A 20,583-nucleotide genomic window follows, 5' to 3' on the forward strand; every position below is an offset into this window, starting at 1 on the left:
TCATCCTTCAGCTCCCCAGATGCAGCTGGTCTTATACCCTGGGTCTGGTTTTATACCCTGGCTGCCTAGCCCTCCTCCAATCAGGCGACCTCTTAGCCATCAGGTGACCACCTAACTGGGCCTGAGCCCACCTGCTGGCTGCTCTACATCCTGTTGGCTCCTCTTAAAGTGGCAGGCACCACTTGAGCCCTGCCGCACCCTCCACAGGCTTTCCTCCAGGGCACTGCTCTCCACTTTGCCTAGCTGCATTCCTGGCCACATGCATGTGTGCAGCTGCATCTGGCGGCCCCCCCACCAGAAGGCATATTATATTTATTGGTTAACATTATCAGCTACACCAGCCAAAAAAGCCAATAGTGATAATGTTAATTTTCCTTTTATTGGTGCCGACCTGATATGGGACCAATATATTGGTGCACCTCTAGAATGTATAACCTGGTTGCTTTTGCTGAACACTTTTAAAGCATTTTCTGTCAAAATTAAAATCCTTACCTAACCACCTTTTCCTTCTTTTCTGTGAATGCCTACATGCATATATATTTATTCACATGGATGTTAAATTTGCTACAGTTTTCTCCCAGACTGATTCTGGTTGGTATGCATTTTCTATGAAATAAATAGGTAGGTGAAAAAAAATCATTTTGAGTCACTCAGAATGAGCTTACTCATTTTATGCTGTTCTCAGCAGAAATAACTTCTTCAAAAAAAATACTGATGGCTTCATTTCAGAGAATAGGCATAAATAATGAGGTTGTATATAAATTAGGTCCCCAAGCAGATCTTGGGAAAGTATAAGCTTCAGCAGATTATTCTTGCCTGAATTTTTGAGTCACGGATGTAACTATTCCTTGTATTTAATATTCAGTAGAATAATATTTTCATGCTTCCCCTCTGGGGTCTTTGTTCAATAAAATGTGCAATTTCTGTGATTTTTAGGAGCTTTATTTTGATTTGATTGAGTCAACACCTGGAGAACAGACTGAGTCTCTTATAAATTCTGGCAAGCTCATCAGGGACTTCAGAGTGGAAGGTGTGACCAGTCTCCTTCATGCTTACTAAACCTTTAAGGCAGTTTCTTTTGCTTGAGATTGGTACAGATGGACATTTGCCATTCCTGAAATGCCTTGGTCTCCTGTACCATGCTTCAAAGTGAGTGAGGCCTGCCATACATTTTAGGCTAAAAAACAATGGAAACAGTAATTTCCGTCCCCAAGGAGATCATAGGAAAGTAGGGCTGGAAAGAACCTCAAGAGGTCATTTAGTCCAGTCCCCTGCAGAAGGCAGGATCATCTCTGACAACTATCCAAGGCAAGTGCCTGTCTACCCTGCTCTTGAAAATGTCTAGGGATAGAGAGTCCACTTCTTTAGGCAGCCTCTTCCAATGTTTGACCAGCCTTATAGTCAGAAAGGTCTTCCTCATCTCCAGCCTAAATTTCCCTTGCTGAAGCTCCTAGTTTTGTCCTGTATGATCATGGAGAAAAGCCCATCTCTGTCGTCTCTGTAATTACCCTTCAGGTATTTGAAGACTGTTATCAAACCTCCACCCCCCGCCCAGTCTTCTCTTCTCCAAACTAAATAACGTAGCTCTTTCAGCTTTTTCATAGTCTTGCTTCCCAGGCTCCTAATCATTTTTTGTTTCTTTGCTGGATTCCTTCCAATCTGTCCACATCCTTCTTGAAGCGTGGTGCCCAAAACAGGACACAGTGCTGTATGTGAGGCCTCACCAGTGCTGAACAGAGTGGAAGAATTTGCAAGTGACAATCCTGTTAATACAGTCCAGTGGGTGCATCTACACATGCACTTTACTGCAGAGTTGACCAAGTAGCTCTGTAGTAAAGCATCACAGTTTACATGTGAGCAGGTATTGGAGCACAGTAAATTAATTAACTCTGCTGTAGGATAGTGCTGTCGGGGACAGTACTGTCTTATGACAGAGTACTTACCTGCACTGAAATGCCCATGTAGATGGTGACCATGTTGGGACCAGACTCCTGGCTGCTGCCTAGCCACACAGCTCTGCAGGTTTTGAACCTTCATGCCCCAGCCAGCCCCTCTGCCGCCCAATGCTGGAGCTTGGGGATATCCCCCTGTACCTGCTGCCAGCCCAGGCATGCTCTGCCCCAACTCAAATTGCTGCTGTCCTGGGCACACGTTTGGATGCTGCACCCAGGAGCAGTTTACTCTGGCTCAAAGTGCTGTGGAGTTTATTTCTTCACCTTAATTGCACATATAGATGCACCCACTGTGTTGTCGGCCTTTTTATCAACAAGAGCACACCATTGGCTCATATTCAGCTCCTGGTCTATTGTAACCCCCAGGTTTACAGTAGCTTTTTTTGGTTTTGTTGTTGTTTGGTTGATTTTTTTTTCCTTCCTATTTCAAATGCAACTTTTGACAAATGATTGCTTACTTCTAAGCACTTCCTCTTCATTCCAGAGGAAACAAATTACTCTGTGTGTATTCTTAGACACAAACATTCCCTAAAGAAATCATACTTTTCCTAACTTGGTCCCGTGTGACAGGGCATTTGGTGCTTCTGTCACTGTAAGAGACAGTGGCTGCCTGAGAAGCAGCCTGCAGGTGTGGCAGGGGCCAACCAGGGAGTCTGCCCCTGAGTGCCAATGAAAGAGGAGCTCCTGGCAGCACGGCTCCTGATAACTGCTGAGCTGGGGTAAGCAGCACCAAGCCCAGGAACAGACCAGGCCTGGGAACAGGAGTGGGTGAGCCCATAGCCTGGAGAAGGGTGTCAGAGAGCGGAGGTCCAGGGTGCTTGAAGCCCAGCTAGCAAGTAGACCACAGCCCAAAAGGAGCAAAACAGACCTTCAGACAGAGAGGTCTGGGAACAGGGGCCAGGGGCCCAGCGCCTGAGTGGGGTGAAGCAGGTCCTGGAACAGATAGGCCTGGGGACAGAAGCAATAGCCCAAGTGGGCTGTTGATGAACTATCTGGTGGTTGTGGAAGGGACTGAGGCAAAGGTATGGCGGTCCCAACTGGCCCAGAGAGAGCTGGGCAAGTAAAGGAGGTGAGGACCTCTACAGTTAAAGCTGCGGTAGGAATTGTGTGGCCACCAGTGGGCATTGTGGTGCCTCTGGGACCTGAATCTCTCTCATCCTGGCATAAAAGGAACTTGCATCTCTGACACACGTGGGGAGTGCCGTTGTCTCTGTACTTCCAGCTGGTAGCAGTCATCTGATCTTGTACGCAGTGTATTCTAGTGTTCCTGTCTGAGTTGGAACTGGACCAAAACTTCAGGATTAACACTGATTCTCTTCTGCTTTGTTAGTCAGGGGAGCTCTGTTAACCTTAAAATCTTAAATTCCATTACTGTACAGCTCATTCAAAGGATAGCTTCTTCCATGTAACACCATGCTGGGCCATCAGGTCTATGCAGAAGGAGAGGGAAGTGCTACTCACTGGGTCTACTTAATAGGGATTCCAAAATTCTTCTGGCATGCCGTGCCCGCTCTTTTTCCTATGGATAGGATACCACAAGATAGACCAGAATGATATTCCCATTCAATTTCTTCTCTGGGAGGGAGGGAGGAAGGAAGGAAATGCCTAAATACTTCTGGAACCCAAATAGACTTAGGCAAAGAGGGCGCTTAAGGATCTTTGAAAACTTTTCCCTTAGTTACTTAGTTAATATCCTTGTTGCTTTGTAAAGAAGTGACCAGCTCTGTTTGTACCAGTGTAAGGGATGTTTGCCATACAATTTACAAAATATGAAATAGACTTTCTTTTTGCAACGGTCTTGACATATTTATTTCCTCTAATCTGTTCCAGAGTCCAGATCAGATTCACCCAAGCCCATCTGGCAGCCACTTTTTCCCTTTTCACCAAGACCTGGAAAGCCTATGGTTAGCAATTACCAACTAATACATTTTATGTTCAAATGATTAAAACATTAATACCTCCAAGGAAATCTTGAGCTACCCTCTGGGATCTCAGCCAAGACAATTTCAACTCCATCCTATTGCTTTGAGCTAAGAATATGGGAAACCTACCAGCTTTAATCATTCACCTTCTTTGGGGGGGTCTTAAATTACATTTTATTTTTGTTCTTACAAAAAAAACCACGTTTGAAATGTATTCTAGCTTATTCCCCGAATACCTGACCTTCCTTTCAAGAGGAAAAGAGCATTAACATTTGCTTTCAAGATCTTGGAATTTTCCTGTTGTGATGACCTTTCTTCCCTGGGAGAGAAGAGGGGCAGGGAGGGTTGAGCTCCAGACTCTCTCTTCTCTTTCCTCACTGAGTAGTAGAAGAGGAGGGAGAGTCTCTTTTTAGCCACCTATTTTCTATCTCAGATTTAACCCTGGAGGAGGACAGTTGGTTTGTAAATAAGATCATTAACATTGGCCTTTTATTTGAGTTCAAAGGTAGAGTCCATTTAGTATCTGAAATATTCTCTTACTGGGGCTGATGCTATTCTGCCTTCAGGAGAATGGACTGAGTTTGATGGCTCTTCTTAACTTGAAAAACCCTGTCAGTTAAGGAAGAATAATGCTTTTGTAACTCTTTTTTTTGTTTCATTTTGTGAGGAATGCGTTGGTCTCCAATCATGTCACTACAGAGCTTCTTAGCTTAAAAAAAAGTGAGCATCTACGGCTCCTTTAGCAGCAATTCCTCCCTAAGGTCTGAAGATGGAATGGTTTGTACTTAACCTCTGACTACATACCCCATCAGCTGCACCACTGCCTTTTCTAGTAAGGATGTGTTTTCCTTCATAGTCGAGTCTGATATCAACCCAAGAAGGAGGGTCATTAAAAAGTGTGTGGCTGCCAGATTTACCCAAAAGACCAGTTTAAGACTACTTATTTGGCTTAGCAGCTACATAGACTTTTGGAGGAAAAGTTTATAGTTTTAAGACCTATAACATTAGTACAATTTAGATCTGCGTATAGGACCCAGCGCAGTGAAGTGAGAACAAGAAACTGACATTCCCGATTTAAGTTTCTTCACCTCTTGATCACTAGGTGGAGCCAACGTATGCTGGAATTCGTTGATGGCTTTGTAGAATAAGAGACTGTCAAGACCCACCTAACCTATTCACTGAGACAGCATCATATGAAGATTTGGGCCTGTAGTCGAGTGAAATATTGCTTTTATTCTGTCTTCCCTCCATAGGCAACAAATTTGAGCAATGAGAGCACTCATTGCTCTTCTTGCAGCCATGATATTCTAATACGATGTAGCTGTAGTTCTGTAGTTCAGAGCATTGTAATACTGGTACATCGTTTAATCATAATAAAATTGCTACTGGCAGGCAGGAAACTGAGTTGATGGACTTGATCTGGCATAAATGTTTCATTGATGGCACTAGATTCAATGGTGCTAATAGATATACACTTATTAAATAGTAAAAATCTCTAGATTGGGTTTTTGTTGACCTAGGAAGTTAAAGAACATAGCTTCCATAGCTATTAGTTTATTTTTCAATTGTCTCATAAGATAGCAAAGTCACATCTTAAAACTAGCTACCGATATATCAGCTGGCTATCAGATTGGCACCGATAAAAAGATAAATAATGTTATTAGCTATCAGCTTTGTTTGGTCCTTGTGTAAACACTTTTTCCTCTAATGTAAGCCTGCTTCCACATAGAGGGAGGAAATTCTGATGTTGTAGCTCTGCATGGTAGATCTGGGCACAATAGTCTAATGTTCCCCCCCTACATGCACTCTGCTCACATAGAAGAGATAGCGTAGCTGAGACCTGCTGTGCAAATAGCAGCGTAAATTTATTCCAGGGAATCTGTCTATTCTTTTTCTGCCTTAAGGAAAAAAGCACATTCTAGAGCTTTTCAGTATTTAACATGTCTATACTAAAGTGGTTTTTTTTAATGGGTTCAAAATGTACATGCTACAAAATGTATTTTGGTCACTGTTGACTGAGGCTGACATTCCTACCTTAATTTATATCACAGCCCTTAAATATTTTTATTTGTTATTACTATTGTAGAAGCCACAGCAGCACTTAAATCTGGCATGTCATGATAGTGGTTCATTATTAGTTATCTTAATTGCTTGGCATGTATGTGCATAATGTAGGTTTGCTAGTATAGATGGTAAAAAAGAGATTAACCTGAATTTTGGAGTTCCCAGCGTATAATTAAATGTGAGCTACATTCAGGTTCTTGAATTCTTTGTTGTGTGCATACAGTATTGCTGCAAAAGCAGCACTACTGCAAGATCACATGCAGATTGGTTATGTACGCACCCTGTGAAGACTATTTATGATGGATTTCAGAATAATCAATGTCTATCGCAGATGTGCCTAGGTACTGCACTTACTTAAATCCCAGACAAGGTTTTTTTTCCATTTAACGTGGGGGGAAAACAGCCCCTTGTCCTGGTTTTGAGTACAAATGGAGGTGACAGGCAGCCACTGCGGCTCTGACTTTAGCCCCAATCAGGCCCAGGCTCAGAGTTGCAACCGCAGCCACATTCTGTACATGGAAGATTATAACAAACGTATGCATTTTCTATGTATAGAATATAATTATTTGGGGGGGGGAATGCTTCTTAAATTCATGTTCTTCTTGGACTTGGGTGAATATGGTATGTGTCAGCATGATAATCTGTATGTGCAGGAGGTCTGATCCTGCTCGTATTGCCATGGGATTTGCTGTCGATTTAAAGGAAAACCAGGAGCAATGGTCATAAACTCCTAGAATAAGGTTTCAGACTGGATATAAGGAAAAGCTTCTGGAGTTATTTGACCTCAGCAGTCTTTTCTGCCCAGAGCTGGGGGGGCTGGGTACCCCCAAGGTACCCAATGATCTCACGAGGTCCCTCCCAGCCCTAAACTTCTGTGAATCTGAGAAAAACAGACTTGCAGGGCAACTGCTCAGCCGCTGCTGAGACAGGTCATCTGTTCCCAGTGCTATGTGCCTGGGTTTTCTAGCTCCTCTATGGCAAAGTTGAATGATTAATTTTTCTGCATTCCCTTCCCCTGCAGCAGCGTGCAAAGGGAGAAGAAACTTCTTTTTTCTGTCTGCTCCATTTATTTGGGAACATGAAAGGTCAGGGACTTCTGTATAGGCAGAAGAGAGAGGAGCTAGGACAAAGCTGCCACTTTTACACCGCTGTGCTAGTCCGGCAGCACGCACTTGCAGTACACCTGGGTTCCATGCAGCCACCAGGAGGAGCTGCTTTCATGGACTCTCTCTTGTACCTAGGTGCCGCTATATCTACCACACATTTGCATACCAGTTATTTCTTACACAAATCTCTGCCTCTGGATATTTCCCAAGCACATCATTGTAAGAAAAAAAAAATGTTTTCCATCCAGCAATCTAGAAAATAACTATTCATACTAATGTCAGTGCACCTGGCACAGACAACCTCATTTTATAGTCAACCATGCCATTATCACCTGGAGATGTTTTGCCAAAAGAAGATAAATACTATTCTGACAATCAGAACAGTAAGTTAAGTTGCTCAGCGAACAGCTTACAAATAAAATAGAAGCTACAGTGGGTACTGTCTGACAAACAGTAATTGGCATCTCCATGTTGAAGCCTTTTTATGTATATTTTAAATGAAGTGCTTATAATCATAAATACACTGTCTATGAAAGACATTAACATTCCTGCCTGAAGCATCTTTTTTTTTAGTGTAGATTGGTATTTACACTTATAAACCTGTTAGAACATGTTCAGGCATCTGAAGATGAAAAAAGATATATGCACTGTTTGTGTGACTTTTGATTTTGCACCCTGCTGTTAATATCTTTTTGATGTTCTTACTATTGTTTTTCCACTCGGGAGCAAAAAGGATCAAAAGCTGCTTGGATAACACATTTTAATGACTTCCTTCCTGCTTGTAAATTATCCCCTCATTTTTCTTCAGATAATTTTGAAAATGGTAAATATCTGTAAGCTGTCATCTCTGCTGAAGCAATTCTCATTGAGATCAGATTGCATAGCCTATAGTCCTACCAAAAACTGCCTGGTAGTTTATAATGGTTTCTGTTGATGACATTTAAACCAAAATACCTTTTGAGGGGAAAGGTCATCTCTTCCTCTTACAGCCTATATTGCTTGTCTCAAAATATGACAAATATGTCTGTTTAGCAATTGCTTTGTGTCCAACCCCAGTCCCTTGGGTCAGATCCAGACCGAAGGGCTCCTCGTAGGCTGGAACTGGACCTAAATTCATCCCAGCAGTGGAGCAAGTAGCAGCAGTGGGGGGTGGAAAGTACTGTTTCAGCTCAGGAAGCCATGGGGATTAACAGAGTCATCGCTCACCCCAGTGGGGCTCTGCATCCCAGATTTTGGTAGCAGTTTCCACCTCTGTTCACTCTGCCTCTGAATTCTTGGCCCTGCTAGCAGGATGAAACAGCTCTGCAGGTCAGATCCTGCCCACAAGCTGGATCTCTAACACCCCGCTTTAGACTCGTCTAGTTCATAGTATCATAGAAAATTAAGGTTGGACGGGACCTCAGGAGGTCACATCTAGTCCAACTCCCTGCTCAAAGCAGGACCAGCCCCAACTACATCATACCAGCCAAGGTTTTGTCTACCTGGGTCTAAAAACCTTCAAGGATGAAGATTCTGCAGCCTCTCTGGGTAGCTTGTTCCAGTGCTTTACTATCCTGCCAGTGAGAGAGTTTTTCCTAATATCTAACTTAAACTTCCCTTGAAAACATCTCTCCTTTGTTCTGTCATCTGCCACCACTGAGAGCAGTCCAGCTCCATCCTTTTTGGAACCGGGGTCGGTCCAACCATTAGGCGAATGAGGCTGTCGCCTAGGGCACCAAAATTATAAGCAGAACAAAATAACAGGAACATCGTTCTAAATAACAGCCCTGGCCAACTACGGCTCCACCTTGGTCTAAGACCTTTGATTCGATAAGGGGAGAAAGACCTCTGAAAAGATCTCGGAAGAAAGATCACTAGAATTGCGACTCCTACCTTTTGGGTGCCAAGGTACACAGTGGTGGGGGCATCAAGGTACACAGCTTGCCAAGGGCACCAATTACCCTTGGATCAGCCCTGTTTGGAACCGCCCTTCAACCCTCAGGTCCTCTTTTGCAGAGCTGCTGCTCAACCAGTCAGTCCTCAGCCTGTCCCAGTGCATGGGATTGTTCCAGCCTAAGTGCAGCACTTTGCACTTGTTTTTATTGAACCTCTTGAGATTTCTTTGGTCCACTCCTCAAACTTGTTGAGGAGTCACTGAATCCTAGTCCTATCCTCCAACTTGTAACTGGGGGGACTAGTAAATGTGTCATCTGCAAACTTACTGAGGTTGTACTCCATCCCATCTTCCAGGTGGTTGATAAAAATATTGAAGAAAATCAGCCCCAAGCCTGACCACTGGGGCACCTAGTGTGCCCCTCAGGCACTGCTGTGGCTCCTTTCCTCCCCTATCAGCCACCCCCAGTCCTCCGGTACAAACTAGAACAAAAATTCAAGTAACTGCTTTAAACTCAAAGTCCCCGTTTGGTCATCATAGCACAGATAGGCTGCTCTGGCTCTCCCTGGCCCTGGGAGTACTTGCTGTGGCCTGCAGCTCCCACTTCCCACCAGCCTGAATTGGCAGGAGCTCCTTTCCCTGCGGGCTGCACTGCCTTTCTGCCTCGGGACCCCAGGCTTATATTCAGACTGGCTGCAGGTGTGTTCCCTCGCCTTAATGGGCAGCTTACTGCCTAGGCTGCAGTGGTTCCTTGCTGCCTTCCCTCCTGTAGCTAACCCCATGTTCGTCTGCTTGCGGCTCTTTCTGCCAGGTGTTCAAGCAGCTGGAGCCCCAGGCTCCCTGTTACAGATCACTGTTCAGTTTTACATTCTGTCACTTTAACTGCAGAGAGCAGCAAGAACACCAGCAGTAATGCATACTTTATCTTTCAGACAACACAGGAGTCACCAAGGGTGACCTCAGTTCAGGTCTCAATTCAGCTATCCTCCAAATAACCCTGCGTTGTTATAAACAACAAGTTGACCATTATTGGTGAAGAAATGTGTATTAATGGCTAGTGGGAAGAACAACGAAGGTACAGTTTTCAGACAATAGAAGCATATTGGACTGGTGTCCTTGACTCTACCCAACCGAAGCCAAAATAAAACATACAGAAAGCAAGTCTAATAATGACTCCTTTGTGTCCTTCATAAAATATTCTTCTTTTTCTTGTGTGATCACAGTTTTGCTTCAGAATTAAAGAGGTGAAATGTGCTGCAGAAAGAATCATTGGTGGCAGAGAAGAGAGAATTCAGTCTCTGCAGTTTCAAAGCAAACTGTCTGCTTTGAAATAGTTTGGTTTAGACTGTGGTCAGTCCCACACCAAGCAAGGAATCTTTTCCTTGCCACCCCCCTGTGCAGAGGCTTGCCACCTGTATTAACTTCTCACTTCACGTAAGGTTCACGTAAGGAAGGTTAGACCCTTATAATGGCACTTTAAAACCCCAAAGAAGGGAGAGCTGGGCTGTACTTGGGCCATGATTGTACTGTCCCTTTTCTGCATCTGCTCAGTGGAACTCTTAGGAGTATTTAAGAGTGACTATGCTATGTCCCATCCTAGAAGCACTATACCTGTTTCAGGCACAAAAGTCCTGTTAGTTGCTGCTGAAGTCTTGCAGTTCTGCAGACTCCACCTTGTAAAAAACTGTAGTAGAAGGCTTGATCTTGCTGCTTAAATTAATAGATTTGTTAGGAGTTGTGTTCTAACCTGACATGTACTATTAATCTAGCCTGTATAGCCTTTTTAGCAAACACAGATCCTGGCAGGATCTGTTTTCCTCTGTGTGTTCAGTATGTCTGATTCCTGTCCATAAGAAGAAAGGTATGTTTTTGTTATTTTTTAAGTCTTCAAAGTGCACAGATGGACATTTCCTTACTCTAGGCATTTGTCACTCAGTAACTCTGTTCCTCTGATTTCCTATCTCTGAAATCAAAATAATGGTACTCATCAACTTTGTAAAACTTTATGAGAACTACAGATAAGTAACATTTCTGTAAAAGTAGTAAAATATCTTGTAAATACAGTCAGAATTGAAACTCAGGCAATTGAAACATCTTCCAGTATCTTATAAAAATGAGCGACTCAGTGGCGAAGTACAGACAGTCAGAAAGCCTGAGGATGAATCTTTGCAGGTTAATCTAAACCGCAGAGATTAAATTGAAACAGAAGTGAACAGACATTTATGACTTTGATTCAGGCGATGCAGCCACATGCCTGTAGTGGCTCAGGCAAGAAGCTGGGGAGTGCTAGAGCACAACACTCTGGCTGTGTGTTTGCTTCCTCTTCCTGCTGCCTGAGGTCTCTGAGATTTGCAGTCCAGACTTACAGCAACAGGACTCTGCAGGGTTGCTCATCACGTCCTCTTCCTGATGCCTCTGGGATTTGTAGTCTGCAGTCACAGCGAGCACTACGTTTGAGTGGGGGGTTACTTCACCTCCCTCCCTGACCCCAGATCCCAGCTGGGGTTTGCCTGGTGGGAAGCAGTCATCCCCCTGCCTGCAGACTGGTTTGCATCCTCAGCTGGGCTTGCCCTCCAGCCCGCTTTGTCAGTCAGCCTTCACTGCTCCAGCTAGGGAGCAGAGGGGTGGAGCCAGCTCTGCTCTCTGGAGCAGACAGCACAGCCCAGGGCTGCAAAATGCTGGGGTGCTGGGGGACTCTGATTTGACTTGAGTCAGGAAGGGGTCTGGGGTTGCATAAAACGATTTGACCCAAATCAGTTAAGTCTGATACTGCATTCAATCAGGTTTATCTTAAACCAGTTTCAGCCATTTTGAAACTGGCTTATGTGCACTGAGCTTCTAGGCTAGGGACAAGCATTACACATCAGCCAGTTAAAGTGATCAGAAACTGGTTTAAACCTGTAACAGAATAGATGTTCAGTCCACATAAACCTGTTTGAAGATGGCTGAAACTGGTTGGAGATAAACCTGGCTGAATGTAGTATCAGAGTTAAATGATTTGGGTCAAACTGGTTTATACAATGTCTGTCCCAGACCCCTTGCTGGTGTAAGATAAACCAGACTCCCGCAGCATCCCGGCATGGTCTCCGGGCTGGGCAGGGTTCGCTGCTCCACATCAGGGCCAGCCCCTCCCCTCTGCTCCCTGGCTGGAGCTCTGGCAGAGACTGCAGGCACAGCAGGGTCTCCTTGGCTTCCCCTTGCCCTACCCCCCCACCTTGCTGCTCGCTGCTCAAGCAGGAATCCCACCCCTCCTTCCCTCCCTCCTACCCATCTCCCACAGCACAGACCCCAGCCCCATGGACCCTAGGCATATGGTATGCTAGCCAATGCTAAGAGGTGTCTGTGTGTGTGTCTTTCCAGTTTCAGTGGGACAGACAGACAGAACAGTGACTGCTTAGGGCTTTTTGGAGCTAATCAACAGGTCAGCTGGTAAGCTCTTTAATAAGAGTTTGAACTAATGGAGAGAAGCTGTTGTTTTGCTGATGGGGTGATAAACGCTGTTATCAGCCCCCCGCTGGCTTGCTCACCTGTCAGTTTGCTGCAGACAGTATAAAGAAGCAGGGAGGGAGATTGAAAAACTCCATATCATCAACAGATGCATGCACTGCACACACACCCTTTGCCTCCAAGTGCTGGCCTGGGGCTAGGGTTTGGCAACACTCCTGCCTGGCCATGCCTCCCATAGCTCAGCACTGTGCAAGGAAAGGTGGGGCTGCTCTAGCACTCCCATGGCTTGTAGCCTGAGCCACTGCATGCATGTGCCTGAATTTTCTCAGTCCAGAGAGGATGTCTGTCCAGTTCAAACCTGTTCAGCCTAGCTAGGTTAGACTAACCTGCAAAGATTGAATCAATTCAGGCTCAGGCTTTTTGAATGTCTGCCCCTAGCCCTCTTCTGTTACAGGTTTAAACCAGTTTCTTCTGGTGACTTAAACTGGTTTATGTGTGATTTCTGTCCTTAGCCAGTGAGTTGAGTAAAATAGGTTAGTATCTTTCTTCTTTAGGACTTTGCTTTGGTTGTCAACAATTCATAGACTTATAGCATCAGCGTTGGAAAGGACCTCAAGAATCATGTGGTTTGCAGAGGACAAGCTGTTCTTAAACCTGCCTATCCAGCCTTTACTTGAAAATCTGAACTGAGGAAGCTTCCCTGGGCAGTTTGGTCCATTGTCTTACTATTCTTACACTTAGGAAGTTTTACAGTTAATCCAAATCTGCTTTGCTGATTCAGGCCAGATTTGGAAATAGCAATCAGTGTGTCATTGCTTTGGAGATAGTCTCTGTTCTTAATGGATACGTACCACATCATAAACCCTACCTTATAATTAACTCAATTGTTTCGGTTTCAGCAGGGAGGTCCAGCCTTCAGTAAACCACATTGGCTCCCATAAGGCTCTTCTATCTATATAATCATGCTGAATCCTAGACAGTAGAGATGAAGGTTTGTTGGGTCACCCAGGCTTTAGTAATACGGAATTTTTTTATTCAGGTCAACATGGAGATTTATTTCTAGAGGAGCTGGAAAAAGTGTGCATTGCTGATGCTCTTTCTTATTCTACTGATAAATGGAGGGCTTCATTCCCTAGGGATATCACTCATGTGCTTTTCATGAGTATTAAATTTGCTCTCTGTAGGTGCACGCACACAGACGAGCAATGCATCACTTGTCACTGACTTCTCATGGGGATTTTAAATACCTTGGCCTTTGAACTTTTACTAGCATGCATACAGGAATGATAAGGCATTGAGGCGTCTTGCAGTAATATAAACTGTTCGTCTCCCAGATTTCAAAGTCTGTCAATTTTAGAAGATCATTTAGAGCTGAAATGGTATCTAGAGAGCACAGGCATGCAGGCAATGACGTGGCAGTTGTTGAAGGCCTGAAAATGTGAGAACAGTTTTCTGTGAATTTTGGCATCTGTTTCCCCTTGAAGAATGTTGAGGTTTCCTCTTTCTTTAAACCTCCTCCCCCCATTCCAAGAAGCTAGTGAGAAGCTATTTGGACTCACTTTAAGTATACATTAAATTGCTCTTTGGAACTGTGTTCGATAACCTGAGGAAAACTTTTAGTACTTTAAAATAGGAGTTTACTACTAGATGGGGAACCTGAAAAGAATAATAAGCAGTTCTTTGTAATTGTATTCAGTAATGCTTGTAATGAAGAAATGGGGAATCACAGGTAACTATTTAGAGAAAGAGCCTCTCATTTTAAAACTTAGCTTTAATTTTTAGTTTTCAATTCTTTTGTTTCAAGAGCGGGGGTTTTAATTTTCATAGATTTCATAGACATTAGGGCTGGAAGGGACCTTGGAAGATCATGGAGTCCAGCCCCCTAAAAACCTCTTCTCAATGTATCCAAACTTACTCTTTTGCAATTGCTTATATTTCGTGATAGGAAGATTTAATTTTTGCTGCAGATTCTTTCACGGATAGTATCTCTAATGGTGTGATATTCCTGTGCTGCTCTCTCCTAAGCCACTAAGGTATGCTCAGATCACTAGTTGCTTTCAAATATTGACCTGATCAACGAGACAAGAATGTTAAAATACGCCTTCAGAGACCAGTGAGATAAAAAAAATTGAATCAGGACAGCACTTTTGGGCTTTGCTATTGAGTGGACACATATTTAACTAGGATAACAAATAAGTATTATCACTTATAGATCTGTAACTGGAGTATGTCGTTTTGAATGCTTTGAGGATACTTGTCCACCAAAAAAGTGTTCTTTAGTAAAGCTCTTAAAAAGGGAAAATGTTGTAATGTCTTTTTTAGATCTGTAGATTAGTGAGTAGCACCGCTAGACTTAGTGAATCCAAGTGTATGGTTAGGTCATGTGGGCATGTAATCCTTACTCCATGGAAGTTAATAAGAATTTTAACTTAAATTTAACCTGAAATATCTCAACATATGCATATTCTTGAAACAATCTTTTTCTGGACATAAAGAATGGCTAGGGAATAGTTAAAAACCTAGATGCAATGTTAAATGAATTTAGCTGTTCATTTAGCTGCTGTGTGTCAGCATTTGAGCTGGGCAGCCTGCATAACAGAATTTGCCTTGTTCTTATGACTGTTGAGGATTCATTCATCAATGTTTATATACAAAATGTTTTAAAATCCTCAGCAGAGCAAACTGTTTTAATTAATATTTAATAACAGGCATGAACCAAGAATAGAAATTTCAGTCCAGAAGATGAAAATTGGTATGTAGAAATTAAGAATTGTGATGGAATTTTGTTATCACCTGGGTCCAGTAAATAAAAACATGACTTGACAAGAAATAAATATAGCCATAGGATACTTGATAGATATATTATGGTGTTCAGGGTCTTACGTTGCTGCAGATCCAGTAAGAATCACCCATGGAAATGAGTTTTAAGTTTAAATTACCAGGGAAGTGTTTGCATTGGACCATTTATTCATTTGAAATCCCCAAATGATACAGTATTGTAAAATATTGTCTTGGTTTTGTTTGCCTTTAAACAGAGCAGAAAAGCTACAGTTGATTAACCACAGGCCTGTGACTGCCGTCGAGATACAGCTGGTAAGTGGCAATGCTCCCAGCCTTTCAGAGCTTTTGAATGAATAATGTTGCTTTCACCTTGAAGGTCAGCTGAGTAATCACTTTCTCATGGCCACCTGCTGATTAGCAGCAGGGTTTAACTTGTCTGGGCCCCAGGCAGAGTTTCAGTTTCAGGTCCCTACTCTTTTGAGACAGCTCCAGTGGAAAATTAAATGGATTTGCAACCAGAATGCAGTGGGGCCACACCGAGCTCGGGGCCCTGCATGCTATGCGCTACTCTAATGGTTCTGGTAGAATTTACCCTTTTTCATATATTTTTATACCTTCATATTTTCTAATCCTCTGTGAGACCTTCCTACAAAACTGCCCCTTTTCCTATCAGACCTACCTTCCACTGTGCGTTCTGTCTGATGCAGTGCCATACATTAAAAATAGCTGTCACAGTTATTAAAAGGGCAGTTATAATCTGTTCAAGAATATATTTACCTAAGAGATACTCGGCAGATGGAAAACTCTTCATTTCTTTTAAAGGTACAGGAAAAGCACAACATTAGGAGAAGCAATTAAAGCAAACTGGCTTTTGTACTTGCAGTGAAGTTACTGTTATCGTACCTCAGCCCTTTCAGGCACCAGCAATAGTGGAGTTAGAGCTCCTCTTGCAGTACTGATGTGTTGCAGTTATGAAGCTTCAGTTAAATGTGAATTCATCTGCTTCATACGGTAACCAATCTCTAGTCTAACAACCCAATGCAGTCTTTTCAACGTAGGAGTTACTCTTAGAAAGTTATAGTTGGGTACAAGTCTGGATCTGACTAGTCACTGAGCTCTTCAGGATTACAGGAAGTTTCCGGCTGTGTCAGTATACCTGCGCAATTCTACCTGTGCATGTTTCTTCAAAGCCTGTAGTAGGCAGGGTGAGTGTGCTGCTCACATTGTGTTAAATTAGGCTGGTGGAAAACTTCAGCTGCAAAGATCTTTCATTAAGCTAGTAAAACCATTGGGAATAACACTAGCAAATCACAGCTCATTTTTTGTGCATATGAAATAGCAAAACACCAGTAGCCACAGCCAGCAAATGATTCTGCCTTCGGGACTTGTGTAATGGATGGCCGTTGACTGGGTATCACGGCAAAAGACGTAGTGATGCTGCAGCCGTTGACCAGTAGAGCCGCTATGCTTCAAGAAGGGATTGAACATGTAAAAACAGAGCGCCATTGAAACCAGTTGGGAATTTTGTCTTTCACATCAGCAGGTTGAGGGTTGCCTATGCGTAGGCATGTTGTTCTAGCTGTAGTGGAAGTCAGAGGCAAAATACACAGGTGATTTAATACGAGTACAAAAATTGCCTTGAATCTCATTATATGACCATTTTTCTTAAAGACTTTGACTAATCCCTGGATTTAGATTTAAAGCAATAATAGATACTGAGTGTTTCTGGCCTTAATTTCACAAACAAACCCCCAAGTAAACGAATTACGTTTTATAAAGAGGCACTTCAGGAACAAATTTCAAATCCAGTGACTGATACGGTTTGGATGCGCCAAACTTTACTCAGTTAGATATAGGTATGTGTGTAAATTTACTCCACTGTACTCTGAATAGCTCTAGTAAATGAATATTTAATTTTGATATCCTTTTAGTTTCATGGCTTTCCTGTTCCATCTTGTATGCCTCCTTCCATTTGGTACCGTGCAAGAAATAAATGAGGGGAACTAGAATTTGTCTAAAAGGCAGATTTCTGTGGGGAGGTACCTTGTGTTTTAATTAAGGTCATTTTTTTTCCTTCTGGTATAAATCGTTGCTCATTGTTTATATTTGTCTTCTCCAGACTGTGTCCTGGGATTTAGTTTCAAACGAGAACAAAAGGAGCATGCAATTCTAATCCCTATCCCACTGAGTACAAGTACTGTACACAGAACAACTCTCTCAACCTCCAAATTTAATCTTAAGCATATGTTGTTCCTAGCTCAGCAGCTTGCAAAAAAAAAGCAAAAAAAAAAAAGCAAGACAATGGTGTTGATCTAACCATGACACCGAGCCAGGCTTTACTTGACTTTTAACAATGATAGGTTAGGATGAGGATCATCTCCTGAATGAATAAATTGCTTTGCGTCTCTCTCTCTCTGGAGCAGTAGGTTTTAATTTAGTCTATTTAAAACTCATAGACCCAAGGATTTACTGCCTCATGCCTTCCACTTTTGGCAGACAGGCTGGCAGGCTGTTATTGTCGACAAACAAAATATTAATTTCACATGTTCCTCTGAAAAATGCAAGATGACGGGGAGCTGAAATGTTTTATTTTCTCAGTAATACACATTACTGCCCACCCTCTACATACTTGTTTAATAACCTTTCAGAAGGAGATGAATCCAGCCACATTCAGTCGTTTGCTATATTTATTGTCTGTCTTAGCTGCATGGCACTGATGAACATTTTGGATATATTCTTCATATGTGGAAACTGCAGGTATCTCCTTGCATACGGTGTGCATCTCCTTCATAAGAACAAACGTGCATTTATTCTGCTTGGTGGCTTTAAGAGCAACCAGAATGCACCTTTCTTTTCTCATTACATCGTATTGCTTTTTAGATTTAGTAAAGTCTTAAAATAATTGTCCACAGAAAGACATAGTCAAGCTCGCAGGCTGTTCTGCTCACCAGCCCCAAGTCATGTTATCACGTCAGAAATGGTTTACCTCAGTGCACATTATTTCAGACTTCTTTGGTGGGTCCTTACATAATTCATTCTCTGGCATTTGCTGTCTGCTCATTATTCTTCTGGGATTTAGATAAGATAAACAATGATTTAAAATCTTAACTGTTGGACAAAAGGAATGGAAAAAAGAAGCCCAATACGCTTCTGTGCAAGCAGCAGCAGTAGGATATGTCCATAGCAAACAATAGTCGAGCTTCAAGCCGTGCCTGCATTAAGTCCAGTGGGACTGCTCTTTACAGATTAACTTCTGGAGAAGTATTTGTAGAATAAAGGCCACGTAGTTTGCATACAGTAGCTTGTGTGGATATGCACCTCTGTACATACAAATTTGCTTCTTTATTTCATTAATAACATTTTACTGATATTCCATTAAATTATTTTAATAGTCCATTTAACACAGAGCAGTGTTGTTCAACCCTTTCATTTGTGGATCCCTAAACATTTTTGAATGGAGGCACAGACCCCTTTGAATTGTAAGTGTGGTTATTCACATACTTTTGAATCATCATAGTCATCTTTTGTGGTCTGCTTAGACAAAGGGGGTCCGCAGACCACAGGTTGAAAACCGCTGATATAGAGAGTTTCTCATTGTCAGGTGTCTGATTTTTTTTTTCCTTGTGTTAATTTAAAACTTTTAAAAGCTTTTGCTAATTAACATTTTTAATGAGAATTTATCGGGGCCTCATTACTGCTCCATGTCATTCTGGTACTGAATCTCCTTTGGTAATGCTGGTTATTTTGACTCTGAGAAGTTTGGATTTATAGTCCAATTAAAAAAAAAGAAACTGCTCTTAAAAGTGCAGCTGGAAAGGGCTGCATGGTACCTAATTATTCCACACACACATTTATTTAATAAGTACAGGTTTGGTTCCCAGTAGCGGTTATTACTGAACACGGCAGCATCGTCTATTTAATTCTACAGTTGATGAGCAATTTGTCTTTTCATTTTGCTGTAGCAGGAAGATTGTGTGTGTGTTTTCTGGGTTTTTTATATTGGGAAGTCCATGCTTTGGAAATGAAGAAACAAAAAATAACAACACGTGATCAAATATTAAATGAGTAAATACTTCACTTAGGTGCCTCAAAGCAGAGTACTCAAATCAACCCACTTCAGCATTTCCTGTGCTTTTTGGGCTCATTTAAACTGGAGTAAAGTGGTGTGGATCCCTATCATTTTTATTTAGTAATAGTTTACGCTCACTTGGCATTGGTGTAAATGGCTGCGTTAATTCAGCAAGACACTAAAGCAGGTGTCCAAAATTAAGCCTTGGTGTATCCCCTCAAGGTCAACAAGACTGGTCACATGCTTAAATTTAAGCAAGGGGCATATTGCTCAGCTCATTGCATGGATCGAGCCCTAACAGTTGAGACCAATGTATATAAGTTAACAGTTGTCTTCAGGTTTCTACATGAAAGAAAATGGCCTCCTCTTCCAAGGGGGGACACCACTGCTGCAGCTGCTGACTTTGGTATGAATTGTGCATGGTCATCTTGTCTAAAACTCACTTTTCCTGAGGAGTCTAAAAATATGGATTTAGACACCCAACTTAGACACCCAGGCTATAAAAAAGGAAATGGCTCTCTTTCAGCTGAAGGTATTTTATGCCAATCATATTCAAGAACAATGTTTGCTACCTTTTTTCCTAACTCCTGCATTGACCCTTGAGACCATTTAAGAGCACCAGCAGGATGATGGAACAACCCTATTGCTCACAGTATTAATGTGTCACACAGGGAATTTAATTACTGATGATCATTTGTCCACGTCAGATGGAAGGCATAATTGGCATGCGGTTTGTCAGTGCATCGATTTTGAGAGCCACACAATTGTATTTCTTCTAGCATACAAGATGTTGTTATGAATGACATCAATATGCTGCAGCAACTGTTACAGAGAGATTTTACAGTGATTTCTGGGTAGTAAAGAGGTGAATGCTGAAATATTGCAGTATCTTTGAACAAGGCACATAGACAGTCTGGTTAATTGCCTTTCTTCCCCATTGATTTTAAGGATGTCTCTTTTTCCAAGGCTAGAGAATAACATACAACTCTGGTTGTATTTTGGAGAGTACTTAACATGTACATTTTGTTACTGTAATTAAATGCCAGCTACTTTCCACTAGTTGTATACAGCTTTTCGGAGGCCACCGGTATCTCCAAGTACAGCTTAAGCAAGGAGAGCTTAATTATTGCTGTTACCCAATCCAGTTGAAACCTTGGCTAACTCTGCCATACTGTGTGCATGTAGCGTGACCTGTGAAAGTGACCTCTGGTTGTTAAAGTAGTTTTTATTTGAGAAAGTTGTTAGAAGAACTGATTTGTTGATGGAACTTTTATTAAGGAAGACACTAGTTAGGTGGGTTGGTTTGTTTCCTTCCTTTTGTGTTTTTTCTCCTGTCATCTTAGGATAATCCAGTGTTATTACTGTGATA

General features: G+C 42.3%; 1 protein-coding gene across 4 annotated transcripts in view; it reads left to right on the forward strand.

Annotated features, from left to right (window-relative positions):
• The window catches only part of CRCP (CGRP receptor component), a 45,959-nt gene that overhangs the window by 20,075 nt on the left and 5,301 nt on the right, over positions 1-20,583 (forward strand). For all 4 annotated transcript variants that reach the window (XM_090025284.1, XM_090025281.1, XM_090025283.1 and 1 more), the window contains one exon: positions 15,400-15,457. In XM_090025284.1, coding sequence (XP_089881410.1) covers positions 15,400-15,457 — 58 coding nt within the window. The remainder of the gene's footprint in view (positions 1-15,399; positions 15,458-20,583) is intronic.

Source organism: Crocodylus siamensis, chromosome 13 (genome assembly GCF_052110815.1).
Source record: "Crocodylus siamensis isolate JL-2025a chromosome 13, ASM5211081v1, whole genome shotgun sequence".
NCBI lineage: Eukaryota > Metazoa > Chordata > Crocodylia > Crocodylidae > Crocodylus > Crocodylus siamensis.